The 16,397-nt window shown below is 50.8% G+C and overlaps 1 protein-coding gene across 3 annotated transcripts in view; it reads right to left on the bottom strand.

Moving 5' to 3' along the window:
- The window catches only part of PLXNA2 (plexin A2), a 132,651-nt gene that overhangs the window by 60,446 nt on the left and 55,808 nt on the right, over positions 1-16,397 (bottom strand). For all 3 annotated transcript variants that reach the window (XM_030465520.1, XM_030465522.1, XM_030465521.1), the window contains exon 4: positions 14,567-14,701. In XM_030465520.1, coding sequence (XP_030321380.1) covers positions 14,567-14,701 — 135 coding nt within the window. The remainder of the gene's footprint in view (positions 1-14,566; positions 14,702-16,397) is intronic.

Here is a 16,397-nt window from a genome sequence, read left to right as displayed (position 1 = left end):
TTCAGAACTGCTGCATTAATGCTCCCAGTGCTGCACTGCTAAGTCACTTGTCCCTAGAAGCCACATCAGCCCCTGCTGTAAACAGCTGCTTTGACATCAGCTTCTCACTGTCCGGGTTCAGCACTCAAACTGGTGGCATTTTGGGCAAATAATGCCATGAAACGATTTCTGCTCCATCGGAGCCTGAGGAACTTGTGCATATATTTCCATAAATATCCCTGGTGTCAGTACAGCAATAGATCCAACAGACTGCGAGGGGGATCCTGCAGACTGCTGCCAAGCCTACCTATAGACCCAACGCAGGAGAAGCTGTGGGGATGGAAGAACTTGGACTGAAACCACAAAATAAATCAGCTCACATGAAAACCAGCAGCCCCCGGCTTCCCAGTGAGGCTGGAAACAAGGGAAGGTCCTCCCAGCTATCAAAACATGCAACTTGTCACCCCAGGAGCCTGAAAATAGATGGCACTGAACAGACTTGCAGAGCAGTTCATTAAGGCCAAAAATCTTTGAGGATCCACCAGGAAAAGGTCTGGTGGGGCCATGACCTGATTTCTGTCTCTTGCCCCTGGCTGGGTATAGGGAACCACCATGGTGCTTCCTACTCCTGTATGAAAGAAAGGCTTTGGAAAGGCTTCCAACACTTCCAGACAAAACTTAGTCCCTAGCATTACGATTTTCAGTTGCACAGGAGGTGAATCCCCCATTGTGTGGGGGGCAGCAGAGGGGGAAGGGGCTCAGCCCTCCCCTCAGCTGCCTTCTTGCTGGGAGCCTGTGCTGGAACAGCTGCTCCAAGGACATTTCTCTGCAGGGTAGCTGGCAAGGGACAGGGTTAATAGGCCCACTCCATGCGTGACCTCCCTTCCCTCTCTCTGAGAGCTTCTAATTACCAAGCTAAAGAAATGGGGGGAGCCAGGAGCATCAGACAGAGCCCAGACCCCAGGGCTGCCCTGGCTGCTCTGCTCGATCGATGGCAGCACTGGGAAGGCAGCTTTGCCCATCCCACCCACACCTGGAGCAAGCTCATCAAGGCCAAAGCCACCCTGGGGAAAAAAGAGGAGCATCAGCAGGGTCCCCTCTTCCAAAAAGGAGAGCAGCAGCTTGGTAGGGGGGTTTAAATAAATAATGGTGCTGAGGAACAGACTCTTGGGCAGCCAGCGGTGGAGGGAGCAGAGGGATGACTCTATCACTGCTGCACCAGCAGCCTGACAATTGGCAAATGAACCTCTGCAGTTCTGTGTTTCCCCTCTTTATTCTTTTCTCGTAAAACTGGCAGGAACAGAGGTAGGAAAGAGATGCTGGTGGCAGCTGTGCTCAGTATGAAAAATGAGCAGCACATGGACGGGAGGCAGCTGGAGCCCAGGGCTGCTGCAGAGCAGGGACCCCAACTCTGCTCCCCTCCCACCCTGGAGGTTTCCCTCTTGTCTGGGGGCCCCGTGTTTAACCCTTCCCTGGCTCCATGGTTCCACGATGGAGCAAATCAGCCAAATCCACCGGGACCTGAGGCCACACCTGACAGTCCCCAACACCCAGTGCCCTGAACCACACCACATTCCTCACGTTCCTGGCGTGCCCAGGGGCTTGAGCAGAAGTCGTAGCCCTGCTGGAATGGGCAACACATGGATGCATGAAATAACAGACCCCAGCTGCTCCCAGCAGCAGATGAAGCATTATCCCCAGTTTATAGCTGAGGGCCCAGTGCTGGCAGAGCTGTGTGATGGGGGCAGCAGGAAGGCTGCAGCCTGGCTGGAGCAGCACCAGGATGCTTCCATGAACCTCTGCTGAAGGTCTCTTTTCTAAGGACATGCAGAAAAGGCCTGCAGTAACTTGCCCAAAAACTCTCAGGGCACCCTCCTTCAGGACCAGTGTCCCAATGCCACCCCTCTTCTCCCTTCCATGGAGGCAGAGCTGGAGTTTCCCTCTGCCAGGCAGCATCTCCCCTCCCCTGTCCTCAGAGCATCCCGTTCGAGTGCCTGGCCACTTGCCACCCCTGCCATGCATGGGGACATGGAGGCCACATTCTGTTTACCCTCCCTGCTCAGAAGCAAGCCCAGGGCTGGGCTGGGGGGCTGTGTCTGTGTCTGCCTGGGTGGGGGGCTGTGTCTCACCCCCCTCTTTGAAAGGGTCCCCACGTGGCCAAGCGGCCGCAGCACCGCAGGGTGGGCAGCCCCGCATCTGCCCGCTCCCCACAGCCTCCCAGGCTGTGCTCCCACACAATGCCACCTTTGTTCCCAGCTCTGGCACGTCCGAGGGTGTCAATGACACTGAAAAGCTTTGACTGGCCCTTTCTGTTTGTTTTCTTGGCACACGCCAGTCTCATCTAAATAGCCCAACCTCGGCTCTGCCCCGCACCTCGTGTCTGCCTGACATTATTATTCCACAGCAGCTTTGCCCAGAGAATGGGCTGAGCTGAAAAGGATGGCTCCCAGCTCCTACGATGCCTGCTGACCTCTGCCTGCTTTCCCAGGACAGCATCACACATCCCGGGATGGGGGAGCAGGAGCCTGGCTGGGAGGGCTGGAGGACTCATCCCTCTGACACCCAAGTTTCAGAGGATGTGACCTTGCCAAGGGAAAGGGAGCCCTGGGACAGTGCTGGGACAGATTCAGGACATCCCTCCCTGCCCCTGCTCAGCTCTCCTCTGCAGCCAGTCATGAAAAGTCTGCTGCAAAGCAGGCACATGAGCAACCCTCTGTTCCCCATTTTTTCCAGCCATTTCAGGCTCCTTCAGGCTGTTTAAATACTGCAGAGATACAGGAGAAAAGTCACAGGCATGACCAGCTTGTGTAATGTTATAGAGCCTTGGAAATTCAAAGCACTCAGATGCCCTCAGTAGCTTCAAAGGTCAGAGGTTTATACCATGACTGTTTTCAGAGCCTGGCCATGGTCATGCTCCTCATTTTCTCCAGGAGCACTGCTGCAGTCCCAGTGGCTTTTTAGGAACTTTTGCTCTCCAGCTCCCTTTCTCTGTCCTTGCCAGTCAATTCTTTGCTACTCCACCACTTTCCCATTTGTATATCACTACATACAGCTGTCAAATCCATAATTTAGGAACCTGACCACCAGTGTGAGAAATGAACCCGCATCAGCATATCCCATACTCTTTAACTCTGAAAGAAAATGAGCTTTAAGTCCTTTTTCCCAAAGAAGAAAACCACTGTCCCATGGCAGCCGGAGCCCAGCAGCCCCCTTATCCCAGGCAGACACCCTGGGGAGGGGTTGGTTACCAAAAAGAACAATTGAGGAGCCAGCACAGCACAGCTTCAGCAGCCACATCAAACAGGGGGAAAGCAAAGAGCTGTGGAAACCCAGAGTTTGGTGATTCTGGGCAGACTGCGTGGTGTTTGTGTGCTGGTACCCGAGCAGGGCCAGGGTGGGCTGGAGTTTCAGGCACTGTTTGCATTGAAAACTCAGGACAATGAATGCAAGACACGTGGATTATTACTCTGATCTACTGACTGCTCTGATCTCTGATCTCCTAACACACTGATCTACAGCTCTGAACAAAGCAATTTGGTTTTCCAGTAGGGATGCACAAAGACAAGGAGGAAACGGGGTGAGGGCACAGAGTGAGGGTTAGGTCAAGCCCATCTCCTGTCAATTCATTCCCTGAGCAGGTTTCCAGTCCCTTAGCAGAGCCTCCCCCAGCACTGGGCATGGCCTCTGGCTCCTGGAAATGCTTCTGTCCTGGCAGAGACCAAGCCTGGAGCACCAGCTCTGTGCAGCCTGGGAGCATCCTGCAGGGATCCTGCCCCTCCAGACACACGGGTCATCCATTAGCTCTTTCATCACCAGCTTTAAAGCTGGAGCTCTCCAAGACACTGCTCAAACAGCTGTGTCCTCACCAAGCAGGAAGGACACTCAGGAGGAAGGAATAACTCCTCCTTTTGCAACAAGTCCCAAGAAAAATTGTCACGATTCTACTACATTTGCTGGTGCAGAGCACTCAGCTTCCTTCTGTAACAAGAGAGTGTCAGCAAGGACCTTAAAGTCCATCACCACCACTGACAGCTATTCCCACCCTTCCCAGCCAGAAATCATGCCCAGAAATCATGTGGAAGAGATTCCCTTGCTGCCAGGAGAGGTGAAACTCCAGCACAAAGCAGCTCCAGACAACTCAGATGAAAGCCCAGAGCTGCTCAGAGCAGCAAGGCACAGGGATTTTTACTGACACCTATGATGGCTGTCAGTGAAATTTCTTCCAGCATCCTTGGAAGCCACAGGACAAATTTGCTGCTAGTTTAATACTTTAATACATTTCGCTGTGTTTGTGCTAAGACTAAACTTGCTCTGCATATTTTACTCCCAAGCCTAGTAAGCAGTAGTGGAAATAATTTGCTGTTGGCTGCTCTGATGTTTCCATCTTTTGTGCAGATCGAAAGGACAAAGACATCAGGCCCTCAAAGTCCTATTGAAGAATAATTGGAAATCCAAAGTGGCACTAAATGTTATTTTCTAAATAAAATGCGTTCAATTACAGAACATAAGCTGTAAAGCATGAAAAAAGATTAGTTAGAGCAGGGGAAAAAAAAAAAAAAAAAGTATTTAAACCTTCAGAGACTTGGTTCCACACAGAGGATCCTCTCTGTTCTTTGGGACAGGCAGGAGATAAAGCAAATGCAAACCAACCTCAGAACCTCCAGCAGGACCTGGGTGCTCCTGCACTGCTGGATTTTCACCTCAGCTGCTGTTCCCCTCCCCCAGGACAGGCAGGCAAAGGGGGATTTTCCTGGTTTGCTTTCCACCAGCACCTTTTCTGTGACACAAACAAATTCCCCAGGATGTTTTCAAAGGCAGAAAGTCCCAGCCAAGCAAAGCTGAGCCCAGGGATGGATGGCTCTGGCAGGCACATCCTCAGCCCACACCAAAGAGAGGAAGAGGAGATGATTCTCTGTCTGGTGGCCCTTCCCAGAGAAGGATTAAAGACCAGGTGAGGTTGCTTTGCACCCTAGTTTTTATTTTCTTTTTTCTTTTTTCAGAGCAGATAATTGTCACCTGAGACCACTCAGGTGCAGATGCAACAGATTTCTGAGCAGTGGCTCCACTCCCCCAATAAATACACCCTGGCAATGGGGGAGAGGGGAGAGCAGCCCCCACATAACCCAAGATGGATTTATTCCAGCCTTTGCTACAAGGCTAAAGGCTGGGAAGCCAAATCCCTCTCTCCCAGGGTTTCATTAGCTGGGAATGGCTTTCTAATGAGATTTACACAACCTAGCCCGGAGCCTACACATTTTCTCTGCACCCAGAGACAATAACACCAGGGAGCTAAGGAGATGCCTTCTTTTTCTCCAGTCACCCATAATTCAAGACTGCTACACAGCTGCCATCAGTGTGATTACAGAGAGCACAAAAATAAAATAAAAACCTGCCCTTCCATAGCATTAAGGCTCCAATTTCAACTGACCCAAGCCGGGAAAATTTATAGTTATGGGGACCCCGTTCAGTCCATTAGGAAAGGGGAGGAAATTGCCAGCTGGGATCTCAATGACATTTTCTCCCCTCTCTTCCCACTCTCTGGGCTGAGCAGCACCATTCCCATATCCCAAGGGATGGGATGCAGTTTTTCTGGCCTGGCACATCCTCTGCTGCAGGGAACCCCCAACCCCAAGCCTCAGCCCAGACCCCCCCAGTACCACACTGCTGCCCTACAGGGATCCTTCTGCAAGTTCCTCCAGCATCCAGCTTGGATGAGCTGACAGGGACCAAGCTGGCACTGATGCCACCAGCCCAGCCATACACAGTGAAAGCAAAGACCTAAAATGAAAAAATCCAGGCTTTGAGTCACAGCTGGAGCTTGCACTCCCCTCTCCTCAGTCCCAGCAATGCTGTTTCTGGCACAGTTTCTCCCATAACATTATTCTGGTGTGGTCAGCTCTTTTTAGATGCAAGGATTTTAAGCAAATTCTCTTTTTTTTTTTTTTTTTTTTTTGTGGCAGGACTGTCAGCTCACTCACATAAAGGCCCAGCCACAAGGAGATATTTTTTTAAACACTCTCTGATTCCTCCCCAGATAAAAAATTCTTATCATCATGTTCTTCTGGAGATATTAATAGCACCCAAAACACCATCAGTTGTCTGACTGTGAGTCACTTCTCAAGGGGATGGGAAGAAGCCTGCAACAACTGCAGCTTTTGGGGAGACAAGGAAAATATGATTTATGAACCACAGTGCTCAATATCATCCTTACCATGGCAGATGAGATGGGGGATGCTCCTGAGTGCCCAGTTCAGCTGGGTCTGACCCTGGGTCTGACCCAGACAACCAGCAAGAGAAGCAGCTGGGCAGGCACCAAGGCTTTGCTAACCTCTGCCTTAAAAATCAGTTGATTTTGGTGATGTTGGTTTGATTTCTATCCCAGTAGTGCTCTGGACTCCACAGCTCTGACCAGAACCTTTAAGCAAGTCACTAATGAAGCAAAGGGTACATCCCTGTCTCTTACAGTTTCCTGCACCCACCTCATCTGCCAGGGGACCCTCAGTGCTTGGGTCTTCCTTCTGGGGCCCTGAACGACCCCAAATCATCTTATTTCTCCACTGCTGGCGTGGGATTCCGAGTGGGCCTTTTAATTCAATTATTTGAAAGCATCTCTGATGCCTTGACAACCTAATTTGGTCTCCTCCAGGTCTCTCAGTCCCGGGTGTGGGAGAGCAGCAGGCACCATCCCAGCGCTCCCACCGCCCCACGCTCCAGCTCTCTGAGCACTCCACTCAATTTCTGTTTGAAAGGAAACATGAATGCTAATTAAACAGCCAGAAGGGCACAGAGCAGATAAATATGCCTTGCGAGAGAAACCGGAGAGACGGCGGCTCTGAAGTGGAGCCAGGGAGGGGAGGAGGCACCGTGTCCCTGCTTCTGGTGGCACAACTTCAGAATAGGGCTCATCCCTTAAAATCCCCCTGTAACCAACCAAACCTGGTGTTGTGAGAGCGTGCTGGGCTTCTTTTACTGCCTTAAGACCTTCCCCCTCCTCCAGGGCTGCCTTGCCTCTGCTCACACCCATGCAAAGCAGTGTTTTGTTCCATCAGAAAGCTGGGTACAGCAGTATTTACATGCCAGCTTCCAACAGGCTCCCAAATGCCTCTGCCAACTCCTCTGCAACTGAGCAGCCCTCTGGGCTGCAATCAGCAGACTGGAAGAAGAATGATCAACTGAAGAATCATCTTTTCCTGCCAGCTCCTAGATTACACATGGAAAAATCCACCCAATACGTCCATGTTTTGCTCAAACAGGGAAAGGTGAGGAGTCCCTGTGGGAAGCCTGGATTGTACAGGTGCTCTCTTTGTCCTGCTCTTAGCAGACACAGCAGAAAGCTACTGGCTGAGCAACTCGTTGAGTCTTAATCCCAAAATCATCTGTGTCCTGCTTTATCTGCACAGCCAAGGAGCCCCTGATGAAGTCAGTGATGCTCTTCTGCATCCACTCCAGACAGACAGAGCTAAAGGGACACAGGGACAGCAAGACAGAAACAGCCACATCCCTCCCAAGCTTTGGATTTGGCCACCAACACCAGCACTTTGCCCCTGCCTGAGTTCAAGGAGTTCTGGAGGAAAACAAGTTTGCAGTACGAGAAGAAGAAAAAAAACAAACCAAAAACCAGCCCAACCCCAACTCTATAAATATTCACAGGTGTAGCTCAGCAGCAACAATGCAGATGAAATCCCCTTTCAGACCTGAGTGCTGCCAGGATGGATCAGACCAGTGCTCAGTCAAGCCTGGAAACACGCCACTGGCTACGGCCACCTCCAGCTGCCACACCAGCCTGGGGACATTGTCCCCAACTCTGGAGGACCTGGCCAGCTGCATGGCATTGCCTTCAAGGAGCACATCCCTTGGAGACATGCACTTGGGGACATGCTAACGAAGGTTAAAGACTCTCAGAGAGATGCTGTGCACCCAAACCACCTGTTCAGGAGGATTTCTTCTCTTTCCAGGTACCTTTCTGACTGACAGCAGGAGGGTGATGCACACCCTGATGTAAACCTTTTGTCACTGCAAACCATGGCTGGTGCCTTCTCCTATGTCCACCTGTGGAGCACGGAGCTGAAGAGGGATGAAGTGAAGAATGAATGGTCCTTGGTTATGGGACTCAAGATTTGGGAGGTTTCAGCTCAATCTCTCTCTCCACCAGAGATTTCCTGTGGGACTTAGGAGAGGTCACGGAGCATCTCCGTGCTTCAACTCCTCATCTACAAAAGTGATGTTGCTGCTCCATCTTGGAGGGCTTTGGGGAGGATAAATCTGTTAGCAGGGAGCAAAGTGTTCACAGGCTGCTGCTGTTTGCTGCAGAGGAGCTGGGGAGGAGGAGGAGGAGGAGGAGGCTGCGATAACCCCACAGGCAGGGAAGTGCAGAGGAAAAAGAGGTAAAACATCCAAACCCCCCTGCAAGGAGCACTCCTGAACCCTGCTGACAATTGCAATGATTTCTTTTACACCCTCACAGATCCCTCAGGGCCCTGCTGTCCCTTCCCCTCACACAGGGGACAAAAGGGACAAAAATCCTCAGCAGAGCCCTGGGCATGGGGAGGGGGGTTTGGCACAGAGCCCCCCAGCCCCGCGGTGCAGGGGGGGAGCCAAGTGTTTAGTCTGCTGGGCACATTCCTGCGTGCTGCTAAAATAAATAGAAGATTATTAATGGGGCTCCTTTGGCTCAGCAGCAGCAGCCAGAAATGCTGGAGCTATCGGCAGCTCCCGAGGAGGGCCCAGGGATGGGGCTGGGGGGCGTTTCCTGCTCAGACAGGAGCTGGGCAGGGTTTGGTGCTCAGGATTTGGGATGCTGACCTCTCCAGAAACCTTCCAGGCTTCCCAGGGAAAGCCCCGAACCCACAAGCTTGAGGAGAGCTCAGCATTTCCACTGCTGTGAAGTTTTAACAAGGGAAACGTTTTGCGGGGGAAGGAGGAAGAAAAACATGAAGAAACCCCATGAACAATTTATTTTCTGCTTTGCAACCAGCCTTAACTTTCATACTTCATCCCAGCTTGCAACACCATCACAGCCAGTTCCCCTGGGCCATGTCTATCATCCTCAGCCTCTCTGGGATCTGCAGACATTTTTTTTCCTGAACATTTCTGAACTTTTCAACTGGTTTGCTGGGAATTTAAAGCTGAATATTTGTTCCTATCCAAGCTGTGCCAGTGGGACTGTCTGAGGGCACGCAGAGGGGTGGGGCTCAGGTTGCATTTTTTAGCCCTGCTCATGGCAAAAGGGTGACAGGAACCTTTGCTGATCTGAATAGAAAAAAATCAAAGAAAATCACTGAAAGCCAAAGCCCAGAGCACCTGATTTTGCAGAACTTTTCAGAATCTTGAGGGGAAAACCAGAAAAAACGGGAATTGATGCTCAAGTGTTGAGGCTCAGCGTGGATCTGAACTCTCTTAAGTCCTTCTGCTCCTTTGAGCCACAGAATTTGGTTTGAAGCTGCTACAAAGGGGTTCAGGGAAGAGCTGGGAGCCAAGCCTGGGCAGAAGATTGCTGGAGGGGCTCTTGGCTGCTCTCCTTTCCACTCCCAGGCACCAGAAAAGGAGCCACATGGACCTGAGCATCCTGAGGTGCACCCAGCCAAGGGCAGCGAGTGCTGCATGGGACAACTCATCCTCCTCCTCCTCCTCGTTTGAGGAGTCCTCAGGTCTGAGCTCACAGGGAGGAGATTTGAGGGGCAGGAGCCTTCACTCACCTCCTGCAAACTTCCCAAGAATGAAGCAATACTCTGCACCCTACCCCTTTTTCCATTTCACCCTTCACTGGATCATTTTATCCATCTATTCCCGTTGCTAATTCGAACTAATTAAAGTCTAAAATAGAATAATTGGTGCCATTTCAGAGCTCTCCTCACCATATTGTGAGTTCTGTTTCTTTTTTGGTAGCACGGGGTGTGAACATTTCCCCCTCCTCCCCAGCTGAGTGGCCTCCAACCTCATCTGCTGAGGAGACAGAACTGCAGCAGGGTGGGAAGCAGGGGAGAGAAAATGTTAAAAAAGGTTTGGAGTGGAGAGAAGGAGGAACCTGAGGATTGCTTTGAAATTCCAGAGCTCAGCACTGAGTGTGAAATTTCAGATTTCTCTTTCAAGTAATTCTCTCTCTTGGGCATTCAGCTCTGGCCCTTGCTCAGGACAGGAGTCCTGTGTCTGTCTGTCCAGACAAGCAGATCCCACAGCAACCCCACAGTGCTCAAACTCAGCCACAAGCATGAGCATCATCCCCCAGAAATGCAGGAGGAGCCCTGCTGGCTGTCAGGATACAGACACAGCCATGCTGGAGACCCTGAGGGTCCAGTGCCAGCTCTGTGGTACCCAAGGCCACCTGCATGGGTGCTGGGACAGGCTGGGATGGAGCCATTCCCAAGGCAGGATTGTGGACACCTCCAGTGGGATTCAGCTGAGCCATTTTCCCTGTGCCAGTGGTTCAAACTGTGCTAAGATTATGTCCAGCTAACTGGCTGTTCAACTAGCAGATAATGTAGTTAAAAATTTAATCAGTTCATTTTTTCCCTCTTGATGACTCCAGACCCTTTTATCCACTTCTCTTGCATTTTTTATTGTGTTTTCTCAGTTCTTTTCAGGACACCATCAGTATTTACAGCCCCAATGCTCCAGAATCCATGGGCTTCTTTGTTTTCCTCAACCCTCACTCCCAACTCCCATCTCCTCTACATCACCTGGGCAGTCACCCCACACACACCTCCCTCTCAATCAGCATCCAGAAAGTTCTGTCTGAAGCAAAGCCCAGGACAGAAACACCTCGGGGGAACGGGACAGGGACCTGCACAACAATTTTCTGGTGCCCTCTTAAAAAGCAAAGCATCCTCCTGCACTTCTCAGGCCCTCTGAGCTCTGCCCTGCTAATTGAGGTGCTCTGCCTTTCTCCAGGTGATCAGGGGTTATTATTCCTGCTGGGGGAACAGTGAGGTTCCCAGCCACAGAGCTGCTGCTGCCTTTCCATACCGTATGAAACCAAAATGAAATCATCCCCTCGTGGCAGAATTAACCACCCAAGTAACTACAGATGAGCTGAGAGCAGCCGTGTTTCCGAGGCAATGAAATGTGCTGGGGGTTTTGGTGGATGCTGCTGGAAGATGCATTTTGCATTTGCAGAGTTCTGGGCAGGTTCCTCATTAGGAAGGTGCTGCCTCACCCACCAGGGAGCAGCCCCACACTGCCTGACCTCAGCATTTCATCCAAGTATTCTACATGATTAGCACAAACGATAGATCATTAGATGGAAAAAAAAAAAAGAAAAAAGAAAAAAAAAAAAAAAAGAAAATAGAGGTGTTGGTAAATAAAGGAGGAAGGTCTGGCTGCAGCACCCTGCTCCCAGCTCTGCATTTGGGCTCCCAGCTCTGCATTTGGGTAGAGAAGAGCTGGGCCAATGTTTCTCCTCTCTAATTCAGGGACATTCCTTCCAACAAGCCCTGCAATATTTCTGATCATGCTGTTTTAAATTTTGTGCTCATAGCCCTTGATTAGGTGGTGAAATCTCCTGGAGCTGGCAGTCCCTGCCCCGCTGCCTGCCACGCGTTGGATGGAGCCTCTGCTCCCTCCCAGATTAAAAATAACAAAATTTGTTCTTCCATCAAGAGCTGCAAAAATCTCTGGCCCCAATTCCACCGATGCTTGTGTAATCCCCGTGCTGAAACCTGCCCACCACCTCTCCCAGGGTGAGCTCTTGATTCCTGACTGCGTACGTGGGAGCAAAGGCAAAGCTGCTGCTTGTGAAACCAGAGCTGCAGCAGCTTCAACTTCCACAGAGAGAGCAGAGGCAGCCAGGAAAAAGGGCTTGCAGCCTCAGAGTCACGGAATTGCTCTCATCCTACAGGGCTTATTTAATTGAAATGCACTCAGCTTTCACACATTTTAAAAATGAACCTCCTGCCTGATGCACAGACAATTAATGCTCCATGTCTGAACTGTAAAGCCACTTTTTCTCAGCACAACCAGCACGTTCCCTGTGAGCCTCAGCCCCTCCCTCTGAAGGCAAGAAACCAGAGCAGCTATTCTGCACGTACGGGGGTTGTTGGTGTGGGCTCCATCTCAGACACCCCATTTAGATGGGGAGATTTTTAATGGGGGAGCTCGTGGTGGCCCCCAAAGCATCACATCTGCATCCAGCAGCACCGAGCCCTACCTGAGCCTTGCCCAGTTTGTGGGCAGGACTGGGGGCTGCTCACCAGAGCAGCACTGAGACAGGAATTTCTGCTTTAAATAGGGTCAGAATCAGTTCTCTTTTTTCCAGGAGAGCTTTCTGAAAGCAGGTGCAGAGGGAAGGGTCCCAGTGAAAGCTCCTGGTGAACACTTTCAGATCATGCGGTTACAGGACCCAGAATAAAGCAAAGTTTCTTTATCCTTCTCTCCCCAGGACGAGGCTCTGCAACTGTTGCTTCTGAGCTTTGTGGGAGTGAAATCAAATGTCAAATATTCTGCTTTGGCAGAAGTTGGCAATGGAGGATGAAAGGTTCACGGAGAGCTCAAAAGGACTGGGGAGAAATTGGAGCAAGGCACAGACGGGGCTGGGACAGGAGCCAGGGCAGAGGGAAGGACTCTGCCTACATCCCCAACTCCAGATTTTAGGATGAAGCAAATGCTTTTCCTGAAGCACTTCAGAATAAAGCTGATCCGAGCTGCTGCTAGCACAGAAGGAGGATGGGCTTTTCTGGGAAGCATCCACACAGCTTGGTTTATTCAGCATAATCACAGCCCAACGCAGAGCATCACGTCTGGCCCTACCACCACAGCCACAGCAGCCCAAGACCACGTCCCCACCAGTCCTGAGGATCACACACTGCTTGGCTCAATTCCACAAAAACAAACCCAACATTTTCTGAAAGACGTGTTTTGACACCAGCACGTATCCTGTTTCTCTCTCAGCAGATATTTAAAACCACAAGCTCTGGACAATCCTCCCCCAGCATGTTGCTGTGCAGCAGATAGGCAGCAAGAACAGCTGCTCTCTGTGTCATTTGACTGTGGCAGAATCTCATTTTGTTCCAGATTTCGAGACATCAGAAGACATTTTTACTGCATTTTCTCAGCACTGCTTCTGAGGGCACTTCCCACCATTTGCAGCCTCGGATCTCTGAAGCTGCGGGACCTTTCTCCTCCTCTTGGCACTGACCCCTTTTCCATCACCAGGAGCCTTTAAATAGCACTCAGGAAGAAATATATTCTCCCCTCCACTTTGCTGAACTATCACATTGCCAGGATTAGGGCAGCAGGGTCACCAGAGCTGACAAAATCCATATGTAACAGCATGATGGGGCTTCTGGACCCAGAGCACGCATCCCTGCAAGGGCAAAAGGCAAATCCTGCAGTGATTCCTGCAAGGAAGATCTGGATGGCATTCCCCAGCTCGCAGAGCCTCCCCCAAGGATGGAATTAATGTTCCAGGAATATTCTATTATTTGCTAATTCTCCTCACATCTTTTTGTTTCACAATTAAGCAAATTAGCACTTTGATGAACACTAAGACGCTCTCTCCTCATAAAAGATGAGCTGGAGGCATTCCCACTGGATTTTCCTCCTCAGGAAAGCAGTTCCTCAGCTGTTTCAGATACTTGCTGGAGTGTTTCCTCCCTGGCAAGAGCACAAGGAGCCCACGGCTCCCACAGAGAGTGACCACAATGTTAACATTTTTATACAATAATTCCATTTCAAAGTTTGTGCAGATCCTCATTATTCCTGTTTAGTCCAAGTCCAAGCTGGAATGGGATCCCACATTTGCTGTTGGTGGCAGTTTCTCTGAGCTGCTTTCTTTAACCACAGGGATTCCTTCAGTCAGGTCTTTTAACAGGGAGAAGACTTTGCACTCCCCTCAAGTATTTATTCCCTGGTTTTAAATAACTTTATAAAGCAAGCCAAGTGCCTACCAATTTTTTTTTTGTTTGCTACAGGTTAGTTGCTGGCCTTGCAGGAGCTGAGATCTCCCTGTTCACAGTGATCTCCTGGGGTTGCTGCTCATTCTCTGCCTCCATCAGTCCAGAGCTTCACAGCTCAGCTCCCAGAGCAGGTGGAGGGGAGGACAGGTATTTCTTTACCAGCAGAAAGCTGTCAGTGACCAGAGGGTTAACTCAACACAGAAGGATCCAGACACCTTTGGATGTAACCCTTCCCCTGCCTCCACCACCCAGAAGGCACCAGCTCCATTAATCTGCTTTACACAGCCCTGAGTAATAGCCAAGAAAACGCTCAGCCCGGGCAGTGAACCCAGAAGTCTGGCTGGATGCTGGAGACTCGGTGTGTTTTCTGTCTCAGAGAAGAACAGAAGGCCCTGAATTATTTGCACCGTGCTGGCTGCCCCAGGTGACAGACTCCTGGGGACTCCACTGCCCATAAATCCCCATCATCATAATTTGGGGGTTGCTTTCCACAGCTTTGCTTTTCCCAGCTCAGTTTCCAGTGCCTGCAGACAGGAGCAACTGGGACAGAGCTCCCTGCCCTGGGCACTGTCTCCAATCCCCCCAACAAACCTCAGCTTCTGCTCCTTCTGCCCGTGCCCCTCTCCAGCCTCAGTTCCATCTGCTCCGAGGTCACATTCCGGCAGGAAGGAAGCTGCAATCCAGAGCAGGATCCTTACCTGCCTCTCCGACATGAGGTACAGGAACTTGTGATCCATGGAAAAGGCCATGTCCCGGAGGACAGGGCTCCCATCCTTGAAAACTGTCAGAGTTTCATACTGAATCCCACCATGAGGAGGACCATCTGCTCGGATCTGGAAAGAAGCACAAATGGATTACAGGTGATTTCACAGCAGCCAAATTCCAGTTTGGTTTTGGGGAGGAGGACGAGGTAAGAGAAGGGATTTAATGCAAACTCTCCAGCTGGAGGCAGAGCAACAGGGATGCACGGGAGCAAAGGCTCCTTCTCCACTGATACCCCCAACACATCAGAAAGTTTTGCAGTCCCAAAGGAGCACACGGACTGCCCAAAGATAACAACGACTGTAAACTTCTCAGACTGGCCAAAACAAGCCTGAAAGGAGACCACAAAACTCCACATGCAGCACAACAGGAACAAGTTACTGTTTTCTTTCTCCAGATGCAGAAAGAACAAGCCTTGGACAACCCCCATCACCTCTTGCTGCCACAGGAGCCTCCTGCAACACTATTGCTGCTGCTGCCACCCCTTTCCTTTTCCATTTGCAGGACTCAGCAAGGTGAATAGTGGTGGCCACGGTGGCCACACAGCCTGGCCAGCTTGACTGGCTCCCAGGAGACAAGTCCTTGCCCAAGCTGTGCCAAGCCCCATCCCTGCCAGCAGTGGCTGCTGCTGAGGATGTGCCATCTCTTCCCCAAGTTAATAATTTATGGCCTTGGGGGCTGTGCAAAGGGAAGGGAGGGAGGATAAACAAACAATTTACATTGTCTTTCCTAGCAGGATTTGCATATTTGAATAGCCCTTTGATTGCAACATGGTGTCTACATAGCTGTGAACACTGACGACTGCCAGGCAAGGAGAGGAGAGCAGGAGGGGGAGCCAAGGGCTTGGCTGAGCCACTGCCAGCCCCATGGCCATGCCACTGATGTCCTGTCCACAAGGAGAGGGGCACACAGGGACTGCCTGGCCCTGGGAACACCTCTGATCACAAAGATGCCATCTGCTGCAACCTCACCCCGAGCTGCCCTGCTGCATCCCATTTGCTGCTCCATCCCTGGCTGTGTTATGGAGGAAGAGGCAGGAAGAAGCAGCTCTGGACAAGCCAGAGCCTTCAGAAGAGGGAGGATGAAGTGACAGAAAGGGACAGCTCCTTTTCTGGTTCAAGGCCCCAGGAGGTGGGAGAGCAGGTTGTTAAGCATCTTAAGATTAATCTGAGAAATGTGCCACCCCAGCTGGAAACCCAAGGTTATCTTCACACTCATAGAGGAGAGATGCTCCCCTGCACCCTCCTCTAAATAAATCCTCTTCTTGGAAAGCGTCCTGATGCCTCCTGCCATGTAGAGACATGTTATGTACCCAAACACATTTATTTTTCTGTGTTTCTCTCTCTCCTCCTTATCTTTTGAGTTTTTAGTGATAAAAAGAACACCAGGTGTGAGCAGGAGTGCTCAGCTTGAACTCCCACAGCTGGGGACAAATCCTGCTTTAGCCTCACCTGTACAAAGCAGAATATTTCACTGCCTTCGTGAAATACAGAGAACTAGAAGCAGGCTGAAACCAGTATAAGACCAGTGCCTTCACCTCCTGAACCAGCTCATTCCACGGCTGGAAAATGACCCAAGGAACAAGAAGCAGGGATGCTGTGATGTCAGGGACATGCAGCCACGTCCATGCAAGCCCCTGATGAATGGCCAAAGGGGAATGGAAACACTGGACATGAAGGATCAGCAGCCTTTGTGAAAAACAACTGTTTTCCAGAGTCCCCTTGGGGCACTGGCAGCTCGTTACATTGAGCTGCTTTCTAGTAATGA

The sequence above is a fragment of the Calypte anna genome, chromosome 26, assembly GCF_003957555.1.
Source record: "Calypte anna isolate BGI_N300 chromosome 26, bCalAnn1_v1.p, whole genome shotgun sequence".
Lineage (NCBI taxonomy): Eukaryota > Metazoa > Chordata > Aves > Apodiformes > Trochilidae > Calypte > Calypte anna.
This window is presented reverse-complemented; position numbering and strand designations above follow the sequence as displayed.